Source organism: Chinchilla lanigera, unplaced genomic scaffold, assembly GCF_000276665.1.
Source record: "Chinchilla lanigera isolate Chin_1 unplaced genomic scaffold, ChiLan1.0 scaffold00090, whole genome shotgun sequence".
Lineage (NCBI taxonomy): Eukaryota > Metazoa > Chordata > Mammalia > Rodentia > Chinchillidae > Chinchilla > Chinchilla lanigera.
In genome coordinates this window covers 4,233,543-4,258,958 of record NW_004955491.1, presented here as the reverse complement: position 1 = coordinate 4,258,958, position 25,416 = coordinate 4,233,543, and the positions used below count along the sequence as shown (strand labels likewise).

The following is a 25,416-nucleotide window of genomic DNA, read 5'->3' as shown; positions in this document are numbered from 1 at the left end:
CCCACTTCTTATCTTTATTGTCTTGAGACAGGCTTTCACCAAGCTGCTCAGGCTGGCCTAGAGCTTCACAGTCCTTGTTTTTTCTTTTTTGGTCTCTTTGAGACATGGTCTCGCTATGCAGTTCAGGCTGGCCTTGAGCTCACTTTGTAGCCCAGGCTGGCCTCGAACTCACAACGATCCTCCTGCCTCAGCCTCCTGAGTGCTGGGATTACAGGTGTGCACCACCATGCCTGGCAAGCTTTGCAGTCCTGCCTTAGCATCTTGGAGGCTGGGTTGTAAGTTTGTGCCTCCATGCTTGACTCTCTTATGTTTCTTACAGTAGTTTCATAGGCTAGGGTCCTACATTTAAGTATTTAATACTCCATTTTGAATTGTTTTCTGTAACTTGGGAGAGATGGGTCTAGTTTCATTCTTCTGCATGTGCATATCCAATTTTTGCAACACCATTTATTGAAAAGACTGTCCTTTGTCCAGTGTTTGTGTGTTCTTAGCACCTTTGTTGAAAATTAGTTGACTGTAAGTGCATGAGTTTACTTCTTGGCTATTCTGTTCCATTTGATGTCAGGTAGTGTAATGCCTCCTGCTTTGGTTGTCTTGTTGTTGTCACTGTTGAAGATTGTTTTGAGTATCTGAGTTTTTTTGGTGATTCCATACAAATTTTAAGATTTGTTTTCTAATATTGGTATTTTCATAGAAATTGCATCAAGAGCTGGGTGTGGTGGCACACACCTTCTCAGCACTCAGGTGGTGGAGGTAAGATTGACACAAGTTTAAGAACTACATAGAAAAACAAACAAGAAAGAACGAACCACATAGACCCTGTCTGAAAAAAAACAAATCAAAACCAAAACAACAAAAATAAATGGCATTGAATTTGTAGATCACATTGGATAGTACAGACCTTTAAACGATGTTGGTTGTTGTAATCCATGAGTATGGAGTGTCTTTCCATTTTTTCATGTGTGTTTGTCCTCTTCAGTTTCCTTAGTGTTTTATGTAACTTTCTCTGACATTGAGAAACCTGGCTCATATGCTGTTTACATATTTATTTAATCCTGCTATATGTGCAGAGCAGTTCAGAAATAGAGGGAACCCTCCTTGTGAGAAATAACTTTATCAACTATGAGGTGTGGTGGCAAAATATACAGTGAATGTTTAAAACAATTTATTACAGGAAAAGACGTTGTTTTTAACTCCCCTCAAAGTATTCCTCCTTTCTTTACTTATCGCATTGTTTTTGCCACTTTCTGAAGCAGTTCTGGGAGTTCTCTTTTGTCAGTGCCTTTACAAAGTGTGATTAAAAAGCATATGTGGATATTGCTGCCAAAGGCTGTCCATGAGTCAAAACACGACAGTGTGTTCTCATCCACCTTACTCACAGGATCTGGCACCAGGTGATCTCTGGCCCTTCCCCAAAGCTGGACTGACCATGAAAGCTAATACACTGAGGCAGCCATGGCAGTGCAACTAAAGATACTCACGGAAGAGGCCTTCCAGAACAGCCTCAGAAAGTGAATGATGGGGTACCTGTATTTGAAGCAAGGGAGAGTATTCCAAGGGAGGGTTAATGGCAATGTGTCCTTGAGTATAATAAAAAATTTTTAGAGTTTAACTGTATCTTTCATACTTTGTAGAATGGGAGTGTGGTGTTTATATAAAGCTCTTTTTGTCTTTATCCTCCCTGCATCCAGTCAAACACTTTCTCCAAAGTTTAGGTAGGTTATCTCTTCCCCCTTTTCCATGAGGTTATCTCATAGAAGTGTAATACAGTTGGATTAACTGTACGCTCTGTATTCTGTCCTGAGTATACCCCTAGTCTGTTTCTAGCATTGAGTTAACTTTTTAAATGTCAGGATCTCATCTGCCATATATTAGTTGATAGCCAGTACTTAGGGTAGTGCTTATAGAGTGCTTGTTATCTGCTGGGCACCATCTGTGCACTTTATAGCAGTTTACTCATTGTGACTCTGTGAGGTAGATACTCCTAAAGTAACCTGTTTCTAATGAAGAGAGTGAGGCACAAAGATCCTCAATTTACTCTGCCAAGTTTACACACAGCTGGCAAGTGGGCGAACAGGGACATGAACCCAGGTAGACTTTGAATGTGTGCTTTTGCTTTGTGTGGAAGACTGTAGGACCTATTAGGATCTTTTTTTTTCTTTCTTTTTTTGGGTGGGGTGTTGAGGTAGGGTCTTGCTATGTAGTCCAGGTTGGCCTTGAACTTACAGTAGTCCTCTTTCCTCAACCTTCTGAGTGCTAGGATTACAAGCGTGTGCCGCCATGCCCAGCTGTGTAGGATCAAGAGCAGTGATGGGTGAACCTTTTCGAGCTTTCAGTGATAACAAATGGCCTGCTGCGGCACGTGTGCCGTACATTCACCACCACTGACTAGGTCCCAGTGTCAGCTTGCAGTGTATTTGGAGTGGAGAGTACCGCGGCCCCCGTTTTTGCCCGATGTCCATAGCAGTGCTGTTGATCACGACAGTACTCCTTGTGAGCTTAAGCAGCAGGTTTGGCCTCAGAATCCTTACGTATGAAGCACAACGGCGAGAAGAGGAAGTGCGTGTCACCTGTGATTGGGTCTTTCCGGAGTCCTGATTCTGGTGTCCAGTGCATGACCTGTGCATCTGCTTCTGTTAGATTCTTGGGGTCTTCCTTTCATAGGCTACAGATTTTTCTGCATTTTCACCCAAGCATAAGGTGTGGTACTCTCAGGTAATTTTTTATTAATTACTAATAGTTTAACGTTCACATGTGTTCTCTTTGTGTTGTTTTCCTTGTTCTTACCTATAAAATCTTACTAAATTTTCAGTATATTAAAGTAATGGATTTTAGCTGGAAAAAATAAATTTTGAAATGATACAGGTGCCATTGAAACATTTAATCATAAAAATGCCACTGAAGATGATTTTTAAAAATAGGCATTTTTATGATAGTCTTATTGTGAAGTAAATGTTTTTTAGGGAAGGGCATTGAAAATATTGTAATCATATTATCATACTTAAAGTTTTGTTGGGTTTGAATTGGCCTTATTCAGCCTGCTGTTCAGTTGAGTCATAGTTAATGCTGTTTAGTTACTGAAGATAAGTAGCACATGCAGTTTTTTTGTTTTCTTCAAACATGTAGAAACAGAAACATTACTGGGCAACAAGAATGGGTGGGTGTTGCCTTGATTTAGCAGATCTTTCAGGAGGAACTTTAAAGAAATCCATTAAGGCTCTGATGGTGCCTAGAGGATTCTTTTCCTTAACTGTTTTTAAGTTTTCCATCATTGGCAGCTGAGTAGGAAGGCCTGTTGTAAAAAACGTAGGTTTGCACCTGATGGAAAAGAATGCTGACTACTTGGGTTTGTGTAGCCTGGGCATCAGAGTGACAGGAAAGGTGAGTTTTGGCTGCATCACAGTGGCTTCCATAAACCTGGGAGGCTGGAGGAAGCTCCTTCCCCAGTGGGCAGCAGAGCGCTGCTGTGCCGCTGCCCTCCCTGTTGATGGTGTTGATGGTAATGAAAAGGCTTTGAGAAGCCATCTGGTAGGGAATTGAGATGTTCTTGCGTATGTCACTTCAGAGCTGAGTATTATCTCAGATGCATTCTGTAGTGGCAGGAAGCCTAATCCAAACTAGATTTTATTTATTTATTTTTGGGACAGGGTCTTGCTGTATAGTTCAGGCTGGCCTTGAACTCACTATGTAGCTCAGGTAGGCCTCAAACTCAGCGATCCTCCTGTTACTGTTTTCTGAGTGCTGTGATTACAGGTCTGTGCCCCCACACCTGGCTCTAATCCATACTGGTAAGGAAAAAAAAAAAGAGAGATTTCTTGGCTTATATAACTGAGTGGCCCTGAAATTGGTATGACAAGGTTTCCTTGATTTAGGGCTTATGTGTTGTGAAAGGGTCCCTTTCCCAAATTTGAATTTTGTTATTTTCTGTTGTTGACTCTGTTCTTTGCAGGCTCTTCTCTCGTGGTTGCAAGATGACTTCTAGGAAGTTACTGGGCAACATTTGTCCAGATTCAAATCTGTGCAGAAGAGTGAACATTCGTGTGCTAGCATTGTAGGAGACCTTGTGAGATTCTTGTACCCAAGCCAGTACTGATCTCTGTGCCTAAAGAGATATAGTACCTTTGTCAGGCAGTATCATAGCAGCTGACACCACCTTCCTCCATGTACTTGGTAGTTTTTGGAGAGTTGGTGCAAAGCTGGGGAAATGCTGCTGGTGCCAAGCTGCTGGTGCCAGATAGTGGTATCTTTTCCAGTGGGCCAAAGTAAGGTGGCAAAGGGTGTTTAGGTACTTTGGAGTTGAGTTTGATTCAGGAAGCAGACTCTGGACAATGCAGTTTCCCTTAACTTTACTAAACCTATGCAAATGTAGTTCTATAAGATGTAATTCTGCATCTTACTAAGGTTTTGATGGTACCTGCCATACTTTGGCTTGGCTTTTGAACGAAAGAATAACTGTTGTTTGGCTAAGAGAAGTTGCTTTCATATTCTGGATAAAAATAATACTAGAGTGTGATGTTATCTATGAAACAAAACATTTTTTGAACAAAATAATTATAAATTGGATATATTCACAATTTCCTTGTCCTTCCAGAAACAAATCATTTTAATGAAGTTTCTTTCCACTAACATGAATATTGAGAGCTGTACTTTAATACTTAACTAGGCTGTGCTCTTGTGGAAAGATCACTGATTTGGGTCTGTCTTTGTTGGGGGAAGGAAGCAGAGAGGAAGGCTTCTTACACTAGGTGTGGAGCAAGGTGTGTGGACTCAAACTTTGGGGTGTTTGGAGAAGGACTTCAAGGCTTTATCCGCTTGCTCAATAAAAAGGAATCCCAGAAACACTGGGTTTTTTGCTTTGGATCTCCTGCTTGGTAGCAACAGTTGAACCATAGGACCTAACTGTCCCTGACAGCTGTTTGTGGGAGTTTCTTGGTAATAGGGCACATCGCCCTCTTTTTGTGGGTCAGGAGTGAAAAGGCTACCCTTCCTTTCCTAGTGTGTAGTACAGCTAAACCTTTCAGATGATGTGCTAATAAGATACAGGTTATCCATGTAAGTGAATACATCTGTTTTTTCTTTTCCCTTTAAGTCTGCTATTTACTGGGCACACACAACTAGGCTCTGGGATTATACAAATGAATAAAAATGGTTGTGCTATTGAAGAATTTACAGTAGGGGTGGAGTAGAGTAGAAAACATGAAAATGTGATTTTAATTGGTTATAAATGCTATAAAACAGTGGGTAGGAGTTTGTTTTATGTAAAGCATCCTTCTAATTGGTGTCTTAAATTTTACCATTTATTCGTGGATTTATTTATCCATATACTTAAGAAAGATATTCAGAACATTTCCAGATTTTGTCTTGAGATACTGTATTAGAAATAGCCTTACTGCATGGTAAAAACATGGAAAGTATTCCACAAAACTGGCAAGGGTTCTAGTTCTTACACGTGAAATGCTAACTAATACAGTATCTCTTCAGCAAGACGTAAAGTATGGATCCTGAAGATGAATTGCAATTATACCCACAGTGCAAATCAAAATTAAACATGCGTTACTGTAGGCTTTATTGCACAGGGGTGATGGCTGCCTTCAAGGACCGACAGTTTGTCAAGGCTGCAGAAGAGCTAGTTGATTAGCCTGTGAGCTAATGAGCCTACAGATAATCCCTTTTTATCTGATTTCTTACTAGTTCGTAGGCCATTGATGGTGACTCTTTTAGAGCTTTCAGTGATATAAACAGCCTGCTGTGGTATAGGTTTGCCACCACTGTCTAGGCCTTTTAAGTGCTAAGTGGACTGCAGATGATTTTTGTAGAATTACTTAAGCCCATCTGTTACCTAACTAACAGATATGAGCCAACAGTTGCCACAGAGCTAACTTCTAAAAAATAAGCTGCAAGTGCTTCCTAACTTTATTTTTTGGACCCACCTCACTATCTTTTTAATACTATTTTCTGCTTTACCCCGAACATGTGGAACGTTTTTAGTCCTCTTACGCTAATGCTTTCAGCTTTGCTCCACTTCAGCAACTCACCAACAAGGCCGCACTGGGAGTCTTTTCATTCGGAGTATTTCTCTCTTGGTGATTTCATCCAGCTGTCCTTCTTTCAAATTCTCAACTTCTTGCCCATTCCTAATCATTCTCCTCATGTGTTCAGTCATTTCGACTGTATGGATTTGTTCTCGTTAACAGGATCTGCTAGCTAGACTCTTCTACATTTGGTTGCTGTCTGTCCAGTTTTCTCCTGGGTTCTTTACCCATTGAAATCGGCTCAGCTATCCAGCTTGAGTTCAGTTGTCACCTTTGCTATCATCCTTCTGTGCACTTTCTAATTTGTTTTTCTGTCCCGATAGTCCTTTTACATATGTATCTCATTATTAGCATTTTCTTCTTGTCCTCAGGAAGAATGTAAGCTTCATAAGAGCAAGGTTTGTTTATCTTTGTGTATTCAACTTTCTATACTCACTGGCTGGCTCATGATATTTATTGCATACTTAAGATAAAGATGGATTTTTATTTTTTTTTCCCTTTTAGCTCTAAATAAGTCAGCACCTGTTTTCTTTGTCTTTGGTTGGTGGTTGAGTGTCCTGTGGAGAGGTACCCAGTGAACTCAGGACCTCTCTTTTGAATATTTTTTTTGGGTAGTTTTCTCTCTGTCTGGGGTTTTTATATACACAGGTAAGTGAAGCAGTACTCAGTTACTCAAGCCCGAAGTCTCCTTCCACATTTTCCGTATTTAAATTATTTGGCAGGAAAATCTCCTAAGTAACTTTGGAAAATATTTGCCACTTTTGTTTCCTGGGCAATTAATATATACTTGATTTAGTAATAAATAAGCTACCATTAGATAGTATTTTAATTGGTTGAAATTAATGCTCTCATTAACTGAAACAAGTAATAAATATGCTCCATTTCCAAAGTAATGATCAGGAGATTATCATATATGTGTGTGTGTGTGTGTGTGTATATATATATATATATAAAATTTTATTATTTAGTTTTTGTACTGGGGGTCAAACCTGGGGGCTTCACACAGAGCTATATCCCGAGCTCTGATTAAAACAGGGTCCCACTGAGTTGCCCAGGATTGGCTCAGATCTCACATTTGTGATCCTCCTGCCTCAGCCTCTCAGAGTGCTGGAATTATAGGTGTGTGTACTCTGATGCCTGGTAGGGCATTACATTTCTAAGCATGATTATTGTTATCATAGCCAGGATCATTTTTCTCAGTCTGGACATTTCATATAATGGTTTTAGAAGAAAGCATAAGATACGAATTCTAGTACTTCCTTTTTTTTTTTGCAGGGGTGTCTCTTTGAGACAGGGTCCTGCTGTGCTGTTCAGGCTGGCCTTGAGCTCACTTTGTAGCCCAGGTTGGTCTTGAATTTGCAGCAATCCTCCTGCCTCAGCCTCCTGAGTGCTGGGATTATAGGCGTGTGCCACCATGCCCGGCTTTTTTTTCTTGGCATGGGGAATTAATTCCTTATATTTTAACATGTAGCAGTCTTTTAGTGGACTGTCTTCATTGTAAGCCTGTTTTCTGAATGAATTAAGAGTTCGTAACTTTTGAATTGACTTTCCATTACCACTGTGGCCTAAAACTACTGACTGTCCTGCCGTGTTCAGATACTTCCTTGCTGTGCCGTGTAACCTGGCTGCAAAGTTGTTCTACTCTCCTCACCACCTCTATGTTCCTATATTGCTCTCTGCTTGGTCTTTTCAAAATGTAAATCACACCATCTACCCTTTTATTTAAAACATTCTGACTTCTTACTGCTCTTAAGGTAAACTAAAAATCATTAGTGTGGCATATAAGGCTCTGCACAGCTTGGCAGAGAAATGTCCAAATCTTTTGAAGATATAGTATGATTTTAATACTTGTAGAAGGAAATGTTCTCGAAAAGAACACTTGTTTAGACTTGAGGCAGAGACTCTGCAATATGCATTAGACATCTGGTGAATTGTAGGCTGTCCCCACATTTAAACATAATTGGTTCTTAGTGCCTGCAACTAAAGATAAGGCAGAAGAATTTACTTTGCATGTGCGGTATTCTTCTTTTCTCTTGCTAGCAGAAACCCCTCATGTGAATAAAAATGGCATAAGAAGTGGAAATAGACTTTATCACAGTGCTTAAGGAGAGAAGCATGGTAAAAATTGTGTGGGAGACTACTTTAATTTGTACACGTATTATATGTCCCAGTGTATGTCTGTTACTTTCAGTGCTGGATGTAAGTTCTACTTTTTCAATTTTCACTTTTACTTTTTCAATTAGGGTGGTTCCTCAGTATGGGGGGATTGACCGTAGTAACCCCTCTTGGATACCGAAGTCCATGGATGTTCAAGTCTCATATATAGTATAGAATAACAGACTATTTGCCTATTTTGTCACACATCTTTTGTATACTTGAAGTCACGCCTACATTACTTACAATCCCTAATACAATGGAAGCGCTATATAAATAGTTGTTATGCTTTATTATTCAGGGAATAATGACCTGGAGAAAGTCTGTACATGTGTAGCACAGAGGCAGCTTTTGTGGACCCAGCTACATGGGATAAAAATGAGACTTGAAGCCAGCAGTACTCAAACAAGGCTGAGGATCTGACAAGTGGCTGGAGGCCACAGCAGGGTCTGCTAGCTAGCACATCATTTGATTTGTGTGGATCCGTGCAACAAAAAAACTTTTACTCTTTAGAGCTTTCTGGAGTCTTTTCCCTGAATATTTTTGATCCAAGGTTGGTTGAGGCCGGGAATTCAGAGCCCGCTAATGTGGAACCTGAGGGTACGGCGAGCCAGGTATGTGTATTCAGTCATGCCTTGCTTCTGTAACAGCTCTTTAAAACTGGGAGGCTGCTTCTACACTTTCTCCTTTACAGTGTGAATGTCAAAGAGTAAACTAGTTGTGGTGTAGTGTACTGAATTCTTGTACCGAGACCATGTTCCTTCTGTAAGATGGCTGCTGTTTAAGAATGTGGAAATTTTATAAATAAAAATACTTTTAAAAGTTGTATTAAATGAGAATGAAATGTTTCGAGGATTTAACCATACAAAACAAATGAGCAACTTTTTGTGAATATGAGCGGTGGAAAATGTGTTCTTTGTTGATTGTTAGTTTGTTGGGGGCTTAAGAGACAGGTGATCAAATTCAAGCTGGTTAGATTAGTGATTTTAATGTGAAACCATTACTTTTAGAATAATCATGGGCCAGACGGGGAAGAAATCTGAGAAGGGACCTGTTTGTTGGCGGAAGCGTGTAAAATCAGAGTACATGCGACTGAGACAGCTCAAGAGGTTCAGACGAGCGGATGAAGTAAAGGTATAATTTTATCTTTTATAAAAATGCATATACAGTTAAGGATATCCCCTGCTGCCAAATAAATTTTAACTGGAAACAGTACATTTTCAGCTAAGATCATATTTACAGTAAGAGCAATGGGACTTAAAAGCTAAAGTCCTTTATCTGTCTTAGTCAACACATATTAGGCACATTAATGATAATGGAAAAATTTTAATCGAAGAACTATTCAGCTTATTTGGAAATTAGTCTGTGTTCAGTCTGTCTTTATATTATATGTGTAGACTGAGGGCCAAAATATAAAGTAACATGTTTCATGATTTTATGTTTCTAAAGTTACTGTGATTTTTTTTTTTAAATACACAAAGTTAAGAGAGGATGGAAAAATTTCTTGTTCCCCTCCTACTTACAATAGAATAATAGTTGTGTTTTTTTATTATTTGAATATGGGAAACTACAGTCTACTATAAAATCTCTATGCTTTTGAAGTACTCTTCCTGGTATTTTTGAGGGGTCACTGAATTTTAATCTGCTTCAGAGCTGTTATGCATTTTCTAGCAATGAGCACTTTTTCTTCTCTCCTTTTACAGAGTATGTTTAGTTCTAATCGTCAAAAAATTTTGGAAAGAACGGAAATCTTAAATCAAGAGTGGAAACAGCGAAGGATACAGCCCGTGCACATCATGACTTCTGTGAGCTCATTGCGCGGGACTAGGGAGGTTGGTTAACATAACGTGTTGTAGTAATTATCAGCACATTTCGGTTTTTGCTTTTTGGAATGTTGGTTGGTTATTGGAAGTCACTGACGTCAGGATGTCTGTGTTTTTAGTGCTGTTTCTTTTTAATATGCGGCTGTCAATGGCTGCCTTAGGCCATACCACTAGTGATACCTTTTAGTAGTTCTAAGTGTTTAGAATGTACAGTACTTTTTACTAGATACAATCCTACATTTTTAAAGACTTGATTTCAAACAAACAACTTTTAAATCAAATACTCCTGCATGACTTTATCAGATCAGTATTCAGAGCAAGACTTTTTGACTGACAGTTGGCTTCCTCCCTCACTCCTTAATATGAATTAGTCACGTGGTAAGAAACGTTTCTTTTTTATGTTCATGGACTAAGAAAGGATTTTATTATATATTTTGTTCAAAGGCTAAGGCTTCTTACAGTTTTTTAATTCAATATTGAGAGATTGGAATTTCCTTTCCTGCAACATTTTCTGAACAAGGTAGATCTTAAATCACTCTGTTTTCTATTTTCAAAGAAAGGCAGTAAGTCTGTGGTAGACTCTATCCCATTACAGCACACCTGCCAGAAGGATGAAAAGAAAATGGCAGAACCTAAAGCCATCAGCAGGGTTCTGGGTTGGGCATTAATGATTAGGGTTATGTTATATAGGAAGACGCGGTGTAGGAACATTCAGCCAGAGCTGAAGCAAAGCAAGAGGACAGTGACTAAGAATTAAGAACAGACCGTGTAGTGGATTGTTTTCTGAGTATCTAAATCTGGAAGGCAGCTAAACAGTTTTTCAATGAGTATAGCTGACTTTTAAAATACAACATAATTGTAATAAATAAGCCATGATTTGCAGTTGTATGAGGCCAGCCAAGGTGCCATGGGCCTCCAGAGACTTGTCCACAAGGCCATGTCGACTGTATGTGCTGTGCTGGCTTCAGCAATGGCATGCTGCTCTTGTTGTTGATACATGGCTTGAAGGTTCCTGGCTATTTGTACCTTTTGTTAGATGATCACTGTTTTAAGCCTGACTTAAAGTCATGTAAATATGTGTTTATACTGATACCTTTTCCGTTATCTGGTACAAGTCAGGCCCTATGTGTTGGAGGTGGTACATGGCTTTTTATTGGTATACTAAGGGTGAGAGGGATTCCTTTCTGTGCCCTTGAAAACAGTCTCAAAGTGGGCAAGGATGAGGCTTTCAAGTAATTCTTTTGAAAGTTTTGTTTGGAAATTTTAAGGTAACCATGTTTTGTTTTGTTTTTTTTTTTTTGAGACAGTGTCTTGCTCTGTAATTCAGGCTGGGCTTGAACTCTATGGTGCACAGACTGGCCTAGAACTTGAAATGATCCTCCTGCCTCAGCCTCCTGAGTGCTGGGATTTACAGGTGTGCACCATTGCGCTGAGCTAGGCTACCATTTTAATAAAACAAAGTTGTTTTCTAATTTTATTACTTCCACAGTTCCTCACTAAGATTGAGAAAAACTGTTCATAGATATTAGCAGAAAAAGAGGACAATAATACTTAGCCCAAGGAATTCAGTTTTTATTGCACAGAACTTTGTCTTAATCAAGGTCGTCATTAGCTTTTTGAACAAGTCACTGGTTCTGCTTCAAATGAGTTATGTTTTATTCCCCACTCCCCTTTAAAGCCACCATCAATGGCTTTGGCAAGGGGAGATTTTTTACAGTTAGTGATAGGCTTTTTGGTGTTATCACAATAAATCATGTAGTTTCAGGGCAAAAAAAGGACTTTAGCAACCTTAGAGTTTAATCTTCTGACTTCATAGGAGAATGTATCCTCTTTTATTTTTAACATGATTTAAAACTATATATAGTTTTAAAAGTTTTAGCATGAAGTAGGTCAAACCAGAAAGAAAATAAAAGTGAGCCTGTTTTGCAGAGACTTTCCTAGTAGTAGGCTTGGCAGAATTTCAGACTACAGTGTTGACCTGAACATGGAAAGTCTGTAAGATAGCATTTGCCATGTGAAGTGTCATTTATAGCATTGTTTTAAGTAGCTGCTTTTTAAATTTTTTTTTTTGATGCCGGGGATCGAACTCAGGATCTTGTGCCTGCCAGGCAGGTGCTGTACCCCTGAGCTGTATGTCCTGCCCCTGGCTGCTGATTTTTATAAGCGCATCATTGTAAGAGCTGACATCTTAAGTTTTAAATCCTCTGCAGCATGACAAATCAGTAATTTCCCATTCTTCACTCAGGTCTTACACTTCTTTCTGTAGTGGTAGGAGTAGTTACATTGAGTTTTGAAATGATGTTCTCTAGATTATTTTGGTAAAGAATGTCTGCAAGTCAGGCACAGTGGCATATGCCTTTAATCTCATCTGTTTGGGAGGCTGAGGCAGGAGGATCACAACTTCAAGGCTGGCTTCTACCCTATCTCAAAGAAGAAAGGGCTGGGTGTGTGGCTCAGTTCTAGAGTGCTTGCCTAGCATGCGTGCCTGACATGCCTGAAGACTGGGGTTCAAGGAAAAAAAACCCACAACTGAAAGGCAAGCATTTACTTTCAGCTCAATGAAGTGGTTGCCACGGTGACTTGAGAGCCTCCAGGAGCTCTACATTGGCTTGGAGGCCATGTCTGGAGTGTGTTACTTTCAAGATACTCTGGGACAGCTGTGTTTGGTGACTGAGACTACAGAACCTAAGGAGTATCATCCATGACTTTGTAACCAGATTCTGTCCTTTTTTTTTTTGTTCTTAATGCTTCTAACTTGAAGACAACAACTATGTTTTATATTTCTTTCTTTCTTTTTTTTTTTTTTTTCTGGTTTTTCTCCGGTACCGGGAACCGAACTCACGACCTTGTGCTTGCCAGGCAGGCGCTTTGCCGCTGAGCTAAATCCCCAGCTCCTATATTTATTTCTTTTTGCTCTTCTGATAGTCTTTTTAGGGAGCATCCAGTCAAAATGTCATTGAGCACTGTATGGAGGCCAAGGGATGTGTGCCATGTGTGGCTGTTTACTGGTGACTGTTGTTACTTTGTCTGACCAACCAGCAAACATTTAAGTTCTGTGAATCTTCATATTAGCAGTTATATTCTTCAGTTTGTCTGTTATTTGCTGGTTTTAATGAAGAAGCTGGTGTAGGAGTTACTTTGGAAGTTTGTCAGTGTATTTCTTTTTGTACATTTGTCTACAGTAAACTTAGTTCTTTAGCTTTTCGGAGGGGAGTGGTAGGGAAGATTGAATCCAAGGCCTTGCACCTGCTAAGTAGGTAGTCTACCACTAAGCTAGATCCCCAGCCTTTTAAAACAATGCTGTTTTGAGACAGGATCTTATTAAATAGTCCACGCTGGCCTGGAACTTGGAAACCTCTTGACTTAGCCTCCCGAGTATCTGGAATTATGCCCCAACTCCCTTTTTGATATTTTTTTGTCAAAATTTTCCCTACTGTGAAAGAAAAACTTGATCAGATTATGCCTGTCTTTTGGGAAAATGGTATGATTAGTAATTTAATTAAAATATCTTCTGAGTATGCATTTCTAGGTTCCCAGGGGAATGTAATATGCACATTGTATGCTGGGCACACAATGGTGCACACCTGTAATCCCAGCACTTGGGAGGCTGAGGCAGGAGAATTGCTCTGAGTTTGCGGCCAGCCTGGACTGCATAATGAACTGACTACCCTGAAGCTACCCTGAACTACACAGTGAGACCCTGTGTTTAAAATTCTGGTTTACATGTAAACACTGACTGCATTATTTATTGACTTGGTGTAGTGCACTTGCCTCAGTTAATTGTAAATAGAATAATTATGTGTTGTTTAGGATATGATGGTCATTTACAAAGAAAACATCATATCCTAAGCAACGTAAAATTTTTTTTAGCTCCTTACTAAACAAGACAAAACAAAACAAAAAAATCCAAGAAAACAAAACAAACCAACCCCACCACATTGTAAGGGTCTGTGCCTTATTTACCAGTGAAAAGAATGAGAATTTTTGAATATATTTAAACATGAGGCTTCTTCAGAATGTCCCAACCAGGAATCAGCATCGAATGGATACTTAGGGCTCACATTTATGAAGAATTTACAAACTTCAGGAATTTTTGATATACAAAATTGCTCTTCCTGATAATATTTGGAGTGATTTAATAAGTTCATTGCTCATCACTTCATATTTGCAAAGGTTTCTTTTTGAGAGGTCTATCACATTAGTAGAATGTGTAAGTTCTTGGATACATTGGCAATTTGGACTTACTCTTTGTTGAAGAAGAAAAATTCTGGTTTACATGTAAACATGGATTGTATTATTTATTGATGTGGTAGTGCACAAAGAAAACATCTTACCCTAAGCAATGTTTGTTTGTTTGTTTATTTATTTTTAGCTCTGTACTCAAATACGTAGCCTTACCCCTGCAGTCACTCTTCTGAGGAGCTCATCCCAGCCCTGCGGTATATTCTTGGCTTTTCAGACAGTAGCGACCTCTCTTCACTTCGTGCACTTCAGGATTATAGGACTGATGGGTTTAGATTGTTAAGAGCCTTTTGAGCAAATAGGGAAGGTAGCGGGGCCATTTTTCTCACATCTTTGAAGTGAGTGGCTAGCTTTCCCAAGTGTCTGTCGTACTTTCAGTCTGAGCAGAACTGTCAGTTTTTGTGCCTGCAGCAACTCCAAGCTCTGCGGCTTTTTGCCTCCGCAAACCATTTGCTAGTGTTCAGCAGAAACAGGCTGAGGTCAGGTCTGTCATTTCTTCCCACCTGTAGAGCTTTGGTTGCTATGGCTTTTGCTTGCTCTCTGCATGGACTTCTTTAAGCTGAAATGGATGCAATGTTCTTAAATGATCATATATAGGGTTCTTCCTTTTTAAAATTTTTGAAAGGAAACAGCATTTTATATATTTTCAACAGGTTAGCTAAAAAGAGAAAGGTCATTTATGATAATTGAGTTGAAATATATATTAACTGTATTAACATTTTTGATTGGGCTTATGCTTTAAATGAAAGGCTGTGTATTTTAAATTTAAACAGGGAGTTTTTCAATAATGTTTTATGCAGCTTAATAAGCCAGCAGAACTTGCTTTTAATTTGCGATTTTTCTCCTACAACAGTTTATGTAATACCATGTTCTAGAAGTTGTTAAATTGATTATCACAGAGACCCTGTCTCTTGCCCAAATGTGGAAAAAAGCTTTTTTTTTTTTTTTTTACCACTAGTTGAATAATAGCAAATCTGAACCAAAGGAAATGTTTGTCTAGCCTAGAATGTTAAGAATTGTTTTATTCTTTAAAAAAATTCCCTGAAGAAATAAGACAAATTTTATTAGACCTACAACTTTTGTCATAATTTAGCTTGGTCATTGAATTGACTTAAGTTCAGTGCTTAGGATTCTGTTCTATCTTTTCTCATGGGTTTTATGAAAGAATATTGCCTGGGTAACATTTTGGGAGGGCTGGCAGATTTTGTAAGCTACCCTGCCCTACCCTGATGAGGCAGCTTTATGCTATCCAACGTGATACCTATTGGGTTAATTGAAACTAATTTTAAAGTGTTATCTTCTGCTCTCCAATTAAGAGGACATTGATTATTATAAGAGACATGAAATAATCCAGAGAAATAGAAGATAAAAGTTCTTCTGGTCCACCCCTCTGACTTGCATTCTTTCAGATTTGTTTTCTACAGATACTAGCACGTTAATACTATATATGTGTACAGTATGTTTTACAAATTACTGGCTAGATAAAACATATCCTGCTGTTCAGGGATATCATTTTGCCATCTCTGTTTAGATCTTCATTCTCTTTAAAAAATACTGGAGATACGGTTTAGTGGTAGAGGCCCTAGGTTCAATCTATTGTATTGCAAAAAGCCAAACCAAGTCAAACATACCCCATTATGGTGGTGCTGTGGGTACACTGTAACTTATTGCCCTATTCTTAATTGGTGGATATTTAGTTTATTTTATACTTGCACAGTTAGTGTTGTAGTGAATATCTTCATTTACCTTTTTGCATCTTTTGAAAAATTCTGTATGGAAAGTTCCTGGTAAAGGAATTATTAGATCAAAACAATATGTGTGCTTAAAATCTTAATGCATTACCAAATGTCCCCTCAAAAATATTTAAATTATGCCTTCAGCATCTATTTATGGAAGTGTGTTCACTTTTATTCTCTACACAAAATATCAGTCTTTTTAATCTTTGTCACTCTGATAGATAAAAAAATTGTTAGTTCCAGTTTCCCTTTAGTTCAGTTCAGTTGAGCATCAATTGTTTATGTGTCTTTCGTGAATTGGTTATTAAGGTATTGGGTCCTTTAAAGTCATGTTGGGCTCTTCTTAAATGATTTATAAGCTCTTTCTTGAAATACTAGGTTTTTTTGATAGTGTCTTGCAGAGTTTTTCATTGTGATATTATTTCTGGGTATATCTGATTATTTAGATCTTTCCTTTGGCATAGAGAGAGGGGTATACTATCTTCTGTTTAGCTGTCCAGTTATTTCAGCACTCGTTATTGACTAGTTAATGAATAGTTGAGGGTGGTTCCAAATCTGGAAAGATGAGCAGGAACAGCCTGCCTGCCTGGGAACCTCGTGCATAGGCCCAGGGCCAACAGTCTCGCGTGTTCATTGGTTGCTAGTGCTGCTTTTCCTTTTCGTTTAAGCAAGGCTTCAAAATAGTTTTGCTGCAGCAGCTTATGGAAACCATAAACTTGTAGTACTGTGTTCCATTTCTTAGTTTTTTTTCCCCTACTGACAGCAATTTTTTCTTTGTGTATACGGGGCCATTCTTGCATTAGCTATTTGATTTGGCATGTTATGGGTGAATGTGGCTTGTTCCCTGCTTCATGTATGTGCCTTTTGTGACTGTTCTGTAGTTTTACCAGCATATGTCCTGTGACTGTTGCTGTGTTTCTGATCTCTAACATTTTAGCAAAACTGGCGTTTTTAGCAGAAGTGCAGATAATGAAGGGATGGTTTGCTCTCAGCAGCACCCTGTCAGACCTTGACTGCCGTGGCTTTAACCTAGGGCTCTCTGGTTTTGTGTGTTTATGATCCTTCTTACTCAGGACCAGATAGATGTTAAGGGCCTGTGGTTCTGGCGTTGTACTCCACATGCTCTGTATTCTGTGTGAAATGCTGTGTCCCTCCAGGAAGAGGTGTAAGCACTGACACTTGCGAGATAAAAGCAGACAGACTGGGAAGCAGACAGCCTTGTCACAGGGTAGAGGTTTCCTCCAATCTGGAGTGGCTCGTGACAAATGTTTAACAACAAAAACTGAAGGAATTTATAAGCTGGGATGAGTCACTCTTAGTGCTTAATGGCAGCACCCTTGATTAGCTGCTCTCATTAAATACATCTTGTAAGATCTTAATGGTTTTTTCTTGTCTCTCTCCCATCTGAAACACATTGTTTTTCAAGAATATCTCCTGCAGTTACGTCATTTTTTGGTTTCTAAATCTGGTTATGAACTCACTTGTAGTATTGAGCTCATTTAGCCAAATCTTAATATTTATCTCATTCCAATTTTTTTCTACAGTACTTCCTTTACCTGAAATTTAAATTATATACACTACCATTTCACTGAAAGAGCTAGCTAAAAGGGCTGGGTGTGTTATGTTTCCTCAGAGCTTCAAGAAAGCATATGATGTAGTCGGAGAAAGCTTCGGCCTTTCTGTAGAGTTGATGGCAGCCGATCCTTTCTCCTGACCTTGCTGTCCTGGGGGACGACTGCACCTTCCTCACTGTGTTCTAGTGGAAATGCTGAAGGGCGTTGGGCAAGTCAGCAGTTCCTGTGTCTCCAGCATGGCTTCAATGGACCAGCCAGTATCCAAGAATAATTTTTACGTGGCTGTCAGAAGTTGGGCTTAACCGTCTTGTGTTAAAAAACTGTTCATGGCAGGATGGCTGTGGCTGTTGTCCTTGGGGGTACCCTTCCCTGAAATGAGGAATCATATCCACCTGGCAGGATAGTTTGAATTTTAAAGAAGTTAACTGTGGTATAGTCTAGCACAGTGCGTGGCACATAGTAGGTGTGTTAATTTCTTTCCCTTCCCTGCAGGCCATTCACCTGCTCTTCCCTCTACGGTTTTCCATAAGTTTTTACTTGGAACCAGCCTTCTGCCAAGAGTCTCAGTTTGGTTGTGTACTTCTCCAACTACTATTTTTGGCTTGACTTCCCTCTCCAGCCACACAGTGGTCCAGCCACACAGTCGCCTATTGTACCAGCTGGTTGATGTAAGTCTATCCATCCTCAGAGGAACTTGGTTACTTACCAGTAAGTGGCGTTTCTCTGAAAATGTAGCATCCTTGGTAACTAGATTTTCCCTTTCTTTACCATTGTTACTGAATCCTGTGTACTAACTTCCTTGTGTGGTCCTCAAATTGGAATAGAATTAGAGAATGTAATTTGCTGATACAGGCCTCCTGGTGACTTCGGAGTCCAGGACACTTGGCTCTGATCAGGTAAAATGCTGTGGAGACCCAGGAGGTAAAATTTTTTACACTACCGTCAGTGATATGAGACTTAAATTACATAAACTGTCAAGGATGATACATTTTCAAAGAAAATGAAAGTTGCTGGTAAGTAACTAGGATTTTTGAGTAATTTTCCTGTAAGTCGATATATAAGAACTCCCAAACTTGTTTTACCAGCAAGTGCCGCTGTACTTAAGTCTGATCTCGTAGGTGAGAGGGGTGTGTTAGCACTGTGGTTAATAAAGCGTGAGGCGGATGGCCACGGTTTCCACGCGTCTCCTCTTGGAGCTTTGCACGAGTCGAAGCTGAAGTCTCCGCCAGGGAGTACCAGCAAATGCAGCCTATTGATTCCAGAAACATTTTTTGAGTGCCTACTTTTTTTCCGAGACACTGTGCTACAGGGTATTATTTGAAGAGAGTTGAAGCCACACTTGGCCTCTGCTGCTCTTGCCCTCAGGGGGCTTCTTTCCTACCCTTGGTAATTTGAATTGGAGTTGAGAGGATGGGGTCCTGGAGGGTGACAGGTGTGGGATGGAAGTAGTGCTCAGTACCACCGCCCATGCCTCCTCGTTTTCTTTGCCTGTTGAGTTCTGTTGATGGAGAACCCAGGTGGCTTCATTCAGGGTACCCAGAGCATTTTCTGCACTGTCACAGCAAACACAAACAAGGAAAGCCAGTCTCCCTTCTATCTAGGGGTTGAAAAGAAAACTGAACTATCTGACTTTAGGTGTGGCTTTGGGTTAGGATGTTAAAAGCAGGTAAGTCAAGAGTTGGAGAGACACCCTTCTCCCTCTAAGCTTAAAGGCAGTTTACCTGCACAGTTAAAGTTACAGTTTATCCCACCAACTATAAAACGGAAACCAACACTTAAGAAATGAAAATTACAGTGGTACTTCGGTTTATGAACTTAATTTATTTTATGATTTGGGAGAAGCTAGCTGTTTGTGTTTGTGTGGGGAAGATGGCTGTGGTGATTTATCACCCAGTGTGGAGTTTGCAAACAGAAACAAAATTTTATCAAGCACTTTTATTTGCTAAGGGAGCTGTTTGCAAACAGAAGGGTTTGTGAACCGAGGCATTACTGTACTTTGTATTTGGAATTACTAGATGGTATCTAATACTTCACTCAGTAGTTACAACCACTCCTCACCCTCAGATTTACCCGGTTAAGTAGAAAGAAGGAAAGAAGGTGCGGTACTGGAAGGATCAGGAGGAGAGAGCTGACAGGGGAGATCCCCTTGCGGTGCCATCAGGTTTCTGTTTTACACAGAAGGTGCGGGGGTATCATTGTGATTTTGCCCTGTGAGCTGCTCATGGGTGGGAACCACAGTACACTAACTACACTCTTGGGTGTTGCATTTAGGCTTAGGCTGTGATTCTCGCTTTGTAATTTATTGCCCTTCTGAGTAGGTGTATTATTCTCTAAACCTCAGTCTTCTCATTTATGGGAGTGTGATGCTAAAGCTATGTCGTAAGGTCGTCCAAGAGGAATACTTGAGATCATGCCTATCTCTTAGCACTTAGCACAGTGCCTCCAACATAGTAAGTGCTCAATAAATGTTAACTGCTGTTATTATTGATTATTGGATGGATGGATGGAGAATCATTGGCGGCCAAAGAAAGAAAAGGAAAAGACTTTGGGTTCTGGAGTGTTAGTAAACTGTTCACACCTTCTTATTTACTTGGACTGTGAGGTTTCTAGTATTATCTTTATCTTTGCCTTTTTCAAAGCAAATTAATGGTCACTGTCACAATTCTTCCTATCTACTCTATATTCTACCCTTCACTTCCCTAAGGAAGGGGTTATTGGTGTGTGGCAGTGGCTGTGATGATTGGGATTCACCCACTGTCCTGGGGCAGCGGTCAGGGCTGGGTGTGGCCAAGGGCTCCCACTCTGCTCACACTGTCCTAGTCCTGTTATTTTTAGGTCATCTCAAAAGTTAAGCATTAAACAAGTATATATATGTGTATGTTTGTAGATAACAAATATATATGATTTTTTCAATTTTACTTGGTTCTTTTTGCTCTGTTTTCATTGAGTGTAGATGACGAATATATGCCTAAGGTATTTTTGAAAGGGTTCTGGACAGCTGATAATTGGGAAATGGTACTCAGAGAAAAAAAGCTGGATTCCTAAACAGGATAGAAAGTCCTGTGGATGTTTGGGTACAGAATTTTTACCATATTTCATAGAATCAAAAATGTTAACAACTAAAACGAACATCCTTCTTAAAATCACTGTGATAAGAGAGCATTATGTCATAGTTTAATGGGTAATGTTTTTTCTTAAGTGACATGGAAGAAGAGATGTACCTTGAAGTCAGTATCATCCACTTTGTATGAAATACAGTATTTCAAGGGCCATGTGCACGTAAACATTTTGGAGGTATGGGATCCTGGCAGTATGTATAACGGGTAAGAGCTGGGGCTCTAGAGTCAGACTTTCGGGGTTAATTATGGCCTTATCAGATGACCCCGAACAAGTCCCTTATTTTTTTAGTTTTCTCACCTACAAAGTGAGCTAAGAACTGTACCCACTTTACAGTGTTGTGAGGAGGACTATGATAAGGCCTGTAATGTGTTGAGAATAGTGCCTGGCACATGAAAAATGCTGAGGATTATAGTTGTGCACAGTTGATGCGAATACTTGGTTGTGATTGGAACTCCAGTCTATTGTTAATGTTTGTGTATCATTGGATGTCAGCGATGACACTCAGGTGTTCTAAAAGGGAAGATAAAGCTAAAGAAGGCTAACATGACAGCTTCTCTCATTAAGATGAAGTGCATACGCAGGGCTGTTCTGTGTGGTTGGGCTGTTGTGATTGAAGCAGAGGTGGGCACTTTGTAGTGAAGCCTGAAGCGGTGGATCCAAGTGCTGAAACTGACGGAGTCGTGTCCTTGATTCTTACTGGTAAGTATGAGAGGGATGAGGGTTTTGAAAACTTGCAGAAGAATTCTGAAGAATTTTTTCGCCCTTATTAAAAAGGAGAGAGAAGAGGATTTTAAAAAATTTTTGTTAATTTTACAGTCTCAGGTGAATAAATATTTTTCAAACTTATTTAAGTAGGCAGCATTTCTTCACAATTTGATGGCCACGGCTTAAGGTCGCCCTTTTATTCATAGAAGTCAATTTTATTTTCCCTGTTTTAGTGTTCGGTGACCAGTGACTTGGATTTTCCAACACAAGTCATCCCATTGAAGACCCTGAATGCCGTCGCCTCGGTTCCCATAATGTATTCTTGGTCTCCCCTCCAACAGAATTTTATGGTATGTAAGTAATGTGTCTTCTGCTTATCTGATAACTTACTTTATATGAGAAAAATAGGTTATTTACAAAAGCCTAGGGTGTTTTTTTCCCTCCGTTCTCCAGAGGAAAAGTGCTAAATAAAGACCTTACCTAGGATGAAACACTTGTAAAAGAAGCTTACAGTTCTTGTCTGTGAAGAGGTCACTCAGTTTCCTATCATCTTAGCCTGACTTTTTGTTTTTGTTAATTGAGAACTGATTTAAAACAGTTTTAGGCAGCATGTTAAAAAGTGATAGTATTTACTAGGCAGTGTTCTCAGGACTTACTAACACGAGCTCAAACATGTTCCCACAGATAGCACCAGCCAGCTTTGGAATAAAATACTGGTACTTAACTCTTTATAGAAGTAGGATGGGGGCTGGGGATTTAGCTCAGCGGCAAAAGCGCCTGCCTGGCAAGTGCAAGGTCGTGAGTTCGATTCCCGGTACCGGAGAAAAACCAAAACCAAAAAAAAAAAAAAAAAAAGAAGTAGGATGATGGAGGTAGAACAGAAGAGAAACTCAGATGTGCAGTTTTTTGTTTTTTTTTTTTTGAGACAGAGTCTTGCTATGTATAGCCTAGACTGACTTTGAATTTGGGATCCTCCTGCCTCAGCCTATTTTTTTGTTTTTGTTTTTGGGGGAGACAGGGTCTCCCTATGTAGCCCAGGCAGGCCTTGAACTTGCAGTGATCCTCCTTCATCAGCCCCCAAGTCCTGGGATTATAGGCATGTGCTACCATGCCTGGCTTCAAGTGTGCATTTTTGATTTTAAAATAAAAATACATAGTTTTACCATTCACTTGATATGTAAAGTAAGAATGCTTATAAAATATTGAGGGAAGTCCTTGGTGAACCTGCTTTAGAGAATTGTTTACTAAACATTCCCCCGCTCTTTTAACTGTTTAGTTCAGGGTGGCCTTTAACTTACTATGTAGCCCAGACTCAAACTCATAGACAGCCCCCTGCCTCAGCCTCCTGAATGCTGGGGTTATAGGCATGTGCCACTATGCCTGGTTTAAGAATATATATATATTTCATTTTAGTGACTTTTCTCTCTCTCTCTCTTTTTTTTTTTTTTTTTTTTAGTGACTTTTCTCTCATAGTGGAGGGTTAAAGGTAAATGTCAGTTACTCTTTGTAGTTGAATACCTTTGTACATTTACAACTTTATTAAAGAACATTTAGCTTTTAGAATCATATTGCAGAACCTCAAGGAGGGTTTCCTATTTTCAGAGACAAATTCAGAAAGAATATAATTCGTAAAGTTGCAGTGAATACTGCTTATGACTTATCCCTAGGTTTTTCTGGTCTCTGACCAGAGCAAATGAGGCAGACACTATTGTTTGGTTATACTTTGGGGAGCTCGGGTTAGGCTTGGGGACAGTGGGAAGACGGAAGAGCCCTGTGCCATCTAGTAAGGAGGGCTCCTAGCTCCTCAGAGGGACCTGTGCAAGTGAGAGGACAGGAGAATCCTGGTACGTACATAAGGTTGGATCTGAATAGAAGAGTGCGTTAAGGTTACACCTTGCATTTTATTTACCTGTTTCTGATTTTTGAGACAGGGTCTTGCTGTGCAGTTCAGGATGTCCTTAACTCACTGGGTAGCCCAGGCAGGCCTTGAACTCATGGTGGTCCTCCTGCCTCAGCCTCCCAAGTGCTGTGATTATAGGTGTGCACCACCACACCTGGCTCAGCTTGTATTTTATATCTTCCTCCTTTTGTCCCAGTTTTCTTACCCCTTGTCTGTGTAAGTGCTGTTGTCTTTATGAACGCTGCAGGTGTCCAGAACATGTTACCTAGGATTTCTTGTCTCCTCCAGTGTGTGTCATGGTCTTGTCCAGTGTGCTCTTCCTTGTTAACTGTGGTCACAGCTGTGCCATCCCCTGCTTGAAATGGCTAACCTCTTCCTCTAGTCTGTTGTAGCCAGCCTGTTCTGCTTTATCTTTCTACAACTTTTTTGTAACCGATACCCTGCGCATGGGGCTCTTAGGACTTAGAACTGCCCTCGCTTTCAGTGAAGTCTCTTTACACAGCCTCCGTCTGCTGGGTGTTGACAGTTATTGCCCTTTTTATTCTTTACTGACAGCTGTCCCTCGAGAACGTCAGCTTGCTTCATGTTCCTCAGTTCTCCATCCTCTCTAAACTTTACTTCTGCCGGCTCTTCCTGTAGATCAGCACTCTTTTCTTTTGTCTCCCAGTCCTCAAGGGAGACTCCTCAGTCATCTCTGTTAGCACGGTAACTTTGGGATGCATCTCATCCATTGCAGCAGTGACGTATTTTCTGTTTTGTAGGATGTCTGTGTTTTACAGGTGTGGAAGTCCTTTTGGCATAAACTTTAATGGAGCATTGATTTCTGTTTTACAACCTTAAAATTGTATTACACATAGATAGACCATTCAGTGAAGTTTAGAGATCTTTACTTACGGTTATTGTTTGGTATGGGTACTTAAAGTTGTGGGTACCCCGTCCCCATTACTGGAGTTTGAACCCAGGGTCTTCACACTGAGCTCCATTCTCATTCTTCTATTTTGAGACAGTGTCTTGCTAAGTCTGTCTAGGCTGGGCTTGAGCTTGTGATCCTCCTGTCTGAGGCTCCCTGAGTGCTGGGGTGCCAGGTGCATGCTACTAGGCTTGACTGTACTTGGTTTGGATAAACTGCATGCTCCCATTTTAACATCTGAAATAGGAATGTGCCTTAAAAGTGATACCTGTTGTCATCGGCACATTATAGTTGTTCATTTTTCCTTTCTTAGAGGTAGAGCTGATAACACGTCAAACATTTTTACTTTTGCCAATCAACGTAGTTTGCTGTCTGAGTAGAGTTTTAAGTCTGGGTAAAAGTCTTCTACTTAATGAGAAAAATTTATTAATTTTAGTTATCTCATATTGAATTTTTAAGAATAGTTTAATTCTTAGGATAAATGGATTTAAAAAATACATATGTATATGTGTATATATTTTTACTTTTAGGTAGAAGATGAAACTGTTTTACATAACATTCCTTACATGGGGGATGAAGTTCTAGACCAGGATGGCACTTTCATTGAGGAACTAATAAAAAATTATGATGGCAAAGTCCATGGAGATAGAGGTAAACAGTATGTTTATTCTCTTGAGAACAGGCTAAAGAATTGACAGATACTGTGGTTTATTAACATAGGATATGAAAACCTGTTTTAAATAATAAACTATTTTTGAAGACCATAAAGTACCAGTCCGGCTTCATAAGACTAAAATTTTCAGTGTTTTCCCTGTTTAAGTAGGAGATTCCTTTTTTTCACTTGATAATTATTCATAGTTGATTATGAGATAAATTATAATGGCATTCATATGTAAGTTCCACAGAAGTTGGGTGTGTAGATTTTAAGATTCAATAATGTAAAATGAATTAGGATTAGGGCCCTGGTAATGTGGCAGGTTGGCTCCAGGAAGCCTCCTGGGCAGAAGCGCCTTTGCTGAGAGGCTGCCAAAGCACCTGATGATTGGTCCTTTGTCGCTGTTCCAGGGTTTGTGCCCGGGAGGCTGTTTTTGTGTCCTGGTCTTCGAGGTCCATTTTCATCATGGAAGCCAGGTCTCAAGTGATTGGCCCCAGAGACATGGCTGTTCTTGAGGAGGCCAGAGCCATAGTTAGTTCCTAGAGAGCCGGCTGGTCGCTGGAAG

General features: G+C 39.8%; 1 protein-coding gene across 6 annotated transcripts in view; it reads left to right on the top strand.

The window, feature by feature from the left end:
* Nucleotides 1-25,416, top strand: part of Ezh2 (enhancer of zeste 2 polycomb repressive complex 2 subunit) — a 76,877-nt gene that overhangs the window by 33,271 nt on the left and 18,190 nt on the right. For 3 of the 6 annotated variants that reach the window (XM_005404737.1, XM_013504606.1, XM_013504609.1), the window contains 4 exons: nucleotides 9,197-9,320; nucleotides 9,890-10,018; nucleotides 21,620-21,736; nucleotides 24,727-24,847. In XM_005404737.1, the coding sequence (XP_005404794.1) occupies nucleotides 9,204-9,320; nucleotides 9,890-10,018; nucleotides 21,620-21,736; nucleotides 24,727-24,847 (484 nt within the window). In that variant the 5' untranslated portion in view covers nucleotides 9,197-9,203. Of the gene's footprint in view, nucleotides 1-9,196; nucleotides 9,321-9,889; nucleotides 10,019-21,619; nucleotides 21,737-24,726; nucleotides 24,848-25,416 lie in introns of those variants that run through there. The other 3 variants (XM_013504610.1, XM_013504608.1, XM_013504607.1) reach the window with 1 other exon arrangement.